This window comes from Sprattus sprattus, assembly GCF_963457725.1.
Source record: "Sprattus sprattus genome assembly, chromosome: 4".
Lineage (NCBI taxonomy): Eukaryota > Metazoa > Chordata > Actinopteri > Clupeiformes > Clupeidae > Sprattus > Sprattus sprattus.
In genome coordinates, this window is record NC_137923.1 from 1,488,889 (window position 1) to 1,493,888 (window position 5,000).

At 52.9% G+C, this 5,000-nt stretch overlaps 1 protein-coding gene across 1 annotated transcript in view; it reads right to left on the reverse strand.

The window, feature by feature from the left end:
- rreb1b (ras responsive element binding protein 1b) overlaps window positions 1-5,000 on the reverse strand; it is a 32,717-nt gene that overhangs the window by 11,119 nt on the left and 16,598 nt on the right. Inside the window, 3 exon segments of the mRNA XM_080837610.1 lie at window positions 73-162; window positions 2,353-2,630; window positions 3,246-3,350. Coding sequence (XP_080693736.1) covers window positions 73-162; window positions 2,353-2,630; window positions 3,246-3,350 — 473 coding nt within the window.

Genomic DNA, 5,000 nt, shown 5'->3' on the forward strand with positions numbered 1-5,000 from the left:
AACTGTGTGCGGTCGTCTGTCTGTGTGTGTGTGTGTGTGTGTGTGTGTGTGTGTGTGTACACGTGTGGTTACCTGTCTGATGTGCATAGTGAGTGCGTGCTGGGTGCCACAGTTCTTGTCACACAAGGGGCAAATGAAAGTCGCGCGGTCCTCTTTGACCTCCTGCAACGTGAAGGCAGACAGAGCAAAGCATCTCAGCGAGGGCATACCATTCCAACACCCCTCTCCCTCTCCCTCCCCTCAGCAACCTCCTTCCCTTCCCTCCATATAAACCAGCCGTGGCGAGAGACAGCCCGGGTAACGATGCAGCCCTGGCCCCCCCCTCCCCCCTCCCCCTCCCTCACCCCATCCATTCCCCCCCCCCCCCCCCCCACCCCAACCCCCCCTCCTGACAGGCAACAACAGCTGACTCCCGTCCCCCGTTAAGTTTCCACAGGACATCAATCACTTTCGCAAGAAACACATCAGGGCGAAACACATTGACCAATGACAACTCCTGCAATGTGATTCAGTTACAATAGAGAGATAGCTAATCACAGCTGCTGAGTGTCATATACTGTGTCACATGCAGTTCAGGGTTTCATCGACTGGTGCATCTTCTTCTATTTTGACTCTAGAAGGTTACGAGCTAGCACATATCCATGTGATGAATTCAAGCGATAAGTAGCGCAGCGTAAAAATACAACATCGATGCTCTTAAAAGACATAGCAAGCTAAGTAGTATGGATGCGTTGTTTTAAGTCTGCTCATCGTGGTGAACTAAAATTTAGCAAAGTAAATCGTTCAGTAAATCAGTGCAATTAAACACAGAATGCAATGATTCAAATGTTTCCAAACCATTTTCAAATGGGTGTAATCTGAGTTTGTATATGCAGCCAATCTCATCATCTTGGGCTCTTGGTCTGAAGACACACAGTGTGTCGGATTCCTTGTCATGTTGACTCTGGGGCTAATCATTAACCTGCAATGCCACAGCAGTACTGCGCTGAACTCCCTATCCCTAACACGTCTCCCAAATGAGCAAACACACACACACACACACACACACACACACACACACACACAGTCTCTGTCTCAAACTTGTACAAGAACTACGCCAACGCCCATCACAATTAGCATCAAAGTTCTCCTGACAAAAGCAGGTCACCTCCACAGTTTCTTCCAGCCTGAGGCTCTCCTGGCCTGAGCCATGCGCGTGTGTGTGTGTGTGTGTGTGTGTGTGTGAGAGAGAGGAGAGGGGGGTGGTGGCGGGGGATGGGGCGTGCGGGGGGGCGGGGGGGTCGGGCGGGCGGTGTGCCCCTGACGAGGTGAACACACGGGGTGCTGTGTGTGCTGGGGAACAGTTGTTCCAGCGCTGGCATGGCTGCGGATCACAAGTGGCCCCCCCATCTGTCTGCTGCACTGACAAGCAGCACTTCTGGCCCAGGCAGAGAGAGAGAGAGCATCCCTAATTCACCAGGATGGGACAAGTCCAGACCCCTGTTGTCAGCGATCAGCCAGCCACGACCCCCATCCCCCCCCCCCCCCCCTCCGAACAACCCCACGTATGGCAACGTGCTTAGCTGGGGCAAAGGAACAGGGGCTTGTTGGGGGGGGGGGGTGTGGGGTAGTTTAGGGTGCTAGAGGGGGGGGTGTGTGTGTGTGAGGACTGGGGGCCAGAGTGGTGAGGGGGCAGAAACACCTGTTTGCTCCACAGAGGAGCGTTTCACTGAGAAGCCCACACTTTAATTGGAGGCATAAGACACGCACGGCCGCTGACAAAGGGGGGATTGAGACAGCAACAGGGACCATTTGCTGCCGCTCGTTCAGCCAGAGTTCAGGCCAGTCAAGCCTGTGAGCCACGCGGTCGGGCACACACACACACACACACACACACACACACACACACACACACACACACACACACACACAATGCTCCTGCCCACTCCACTATGTCCTCACCCATCCCTGTGTCTACAAACCCTGAAGTGACTGTCTAAAGGTTATCCATCCAACACCGACACCAGCGCTGACTTTATGGTTTATCAGAACAGTGAAGAAATGTGGGTGTGTGTGTGTGAGTGTGTGTATGAGAGAGAGAGATGGATGTGAGGGAGTGAGTGTGTGTGTGTGTGAGTGTGTGTGTGTGTGTATGAGAGAGAGAGATGGATGTGAGTGAGTGAGTGTATGTGTGTGAGTGTGTGTATGAGAGAGAGAGTTGGATGTGAGTGAGTGAGTGTGTGTGTGTGTGAGTGTGTGTGTATGAGAGAGAGAGATGGATGGATGTGAGTGAGTGTGTGTGTGTGTGTGTGTGTATGAGAGAGAAAGAGAAAGAGATGGATGTTTGTGTGTGTGTGTGTGTGAGGCTCATACCTGATTCCTTCTCCCCGTGCGATTCACAGAGGGGGACGACTTGCTGGGCGTCTTGACGGGCGTCGTGGTGGTGGAGGAGATGGGGTCCACGCCTCCGTTGATCTGCCCCGCGTTCATGACCGTGTTCATCATGGAGTTGATGGGGGTCAGGTCTCCTCCCTCCTCCCCGCGCCTCACCTCCTCCATCTCTCGGTCTCCTTCTCGGGCGTTTACATCCTCCTCCTCCTCCCGGAGCGCCTCCTCAGCGCTTTGCGACTCGTTCTCGTTGTCGGCCTTCCCTAAAGAGCAAAGGTAAGGGCGGCGGCAATCAACCCACTGATAAAAAGAGAAGCCCTTGTTGGGAACATGGTGGATACGGGAAGACTGACTTTTGGACTCTTTTTGTTCCCTGGCCACTCAAATGTTGGAATAGGCCGTGCTAAGAAGTCATAAACCACTTGACAGAGAGGCAGCCTTGTACTCATTGCATAAGTGCCGACTTAGGAGGCATGATGGCCCTGAGTAGAGGATAGAAAAGGCAACGGTGTATCACTCTCCCCCCCTTGATGTCATATCTGGCCTGTACCGCTCCCCCCCCCCCTTTGGTGTCATGGCAACAGTGTATCGCTCCCCCCCAATCCCCCCCCCCCCCCTTTGGTGTCATATCTGGCCTGTACCGCTCCCCCCCCCCCCTCTTTGGTGTCACGGCAACAGTGTATCGCTCCCCCTCAACCCCCCCCTTTGGTGTCATATCTGGCCTGTATCGCTCTCCCCCCCCCCCCTTTGGTGTCATGGCAACAGTGTATCGCTCCCCCCCCCCCCCCTTTGGTGTCATATCTGGCCTTATCTGAGCGGAGCTGGCCCATGTGTGTCCGTTTCCATCATTATCAGGCCAGCTCACTCCATTCCCTCACCTTGGAGGTGCTGGTGTGTGCTCTCTGATTGGACCATGTCCTTTGGCATGGCAGCGCTGGCCCCGCCTCCAACACTCGTCTGCTCACTGGAGCTGCTGTTCATGTCTACAAGAGACAACACAAAACCAAACAAAGAAAACGCCAAAAAACAGAGCACATGAGTGAGTGATGAGTGTTAATGTCCAGCACCTGTGCATGTTAAACAGTGTGACCAGCTGCCAGGGCTCAGTGAGCAAGAGGGAGAGTTACAGTCACAGCATCAGAGAGGATCGGAAACAGCTATGGATTTCCTGTGGATGTCACAGCAGAATTAACCACACTTGTTCAACACAGTCCAGCAGTATCCCTCATTACACAGATGAGACAAGTCATACAAATAATTCCAATATATATATAAACGCAGTCATACATATTCCAATGTCTTGTAGTTGTGACACAGCTGGGGTTTCAGTTGTAAGCCATTTCATCATACCATGAGGAGCTACATGTTATCCCATCCCTCCCTACTCCATCATGATGAGGAAGATGGCTAATAGCGTGGGGGGGGGGGGGTGGGGTGCACGAAAAGGAGACCCTGCGGAGTTTGGGACTGTTTCCTGAGAGGATGTGGGTGGTTGTGGCGAGAGGAGGACCAGAGGGGGGGGGGGGGGGGGTCCTGCTGATCTGACAGGCGCACTGAGGCAGCGCAGGATCACACACGGCAGCCCCCCTCAACCAGAGCCAGAGCTACACCCACAGGAAGGACCTCTCCGGACACTTCCTCTTTTAGTACATGCGCGTGGTGCCTGTTTGCACATTCCAGGAAGTTCTCTGAGTCTCTGTGGCTTGAGTTTGTCTGTAAATCGCACACATCTGCAAAATAGGTAGCAGTCGATATAGCCTTTAAAGCCCGCGTGGTGCGGTAACGCCACCATTTTCTCTTTTTAGGGTCTTGTTTGCTTAAAAAGGAACAATATTAGATTTTTTTTTGGGGGGTGGCAGACTGCTGCCTTGTTCAACTCATCACTCTTAAAAGCCTCTTCCTATGTTTACCCAAAACTGAGGTCAAAGTCGACCTTTAAGTTCCCACTCCGTCGCAAAATCTGCAACAGCAGCAGAATATGTGCAGAAGAGCTGGGAGCACTGAACTGCTAAAAAGGCAACCCAGCTGGTATGTTTCTCTCTCCAGTCATTTTTCTTACTTCAGGGAGACCGTGTCTGCAGAGGGGTCTTCTCCGAGGCCAACATGCGGGCCCAGCCAGTTGGGTAGCAACCCGAACTAGGACCAATGGGAGCATCGCGCGGCAGAAAACCCTGCGAGTCCTGTTTAGGGCAATCTGAGAGGGCTGGGGAGAGAGAACTTGCAGGCCCTGCTGCTCTATCTGCCACAGCTGTGGGTGTTTCCATTGATAGCAATGTACAGAGTAGGAGCAGCGAGGCCCACCCCCAGGAGAGGAGGAGGAGGGGGGGGAGCAGGAGAGGACAAGAGCAAACAGCCCCAAACAGGCAAGGCAAGACCTCACTCGAGCAAGAGCACAAAACAAAAAGACAGTGAAGAGGGAGAAAGAAAGAGTGAGAGAGAGAGAGAGAGAGAGAGAGAGAGAGAGAAAGAGAGAGAGGTAGAGAGAGAGAAAGAGAGAGAGAGGTAGAGTGAGAGAGAGAGAGAGATAGATAGATAGATAGATAGATAGAGAGAGAGAGAGAGAGAGAAATAAAGAGAGAGAGAGAGAGAGAGAGAGATAGATAGATAGAGAGAGAGAGAGCGAGAGAGAGAGA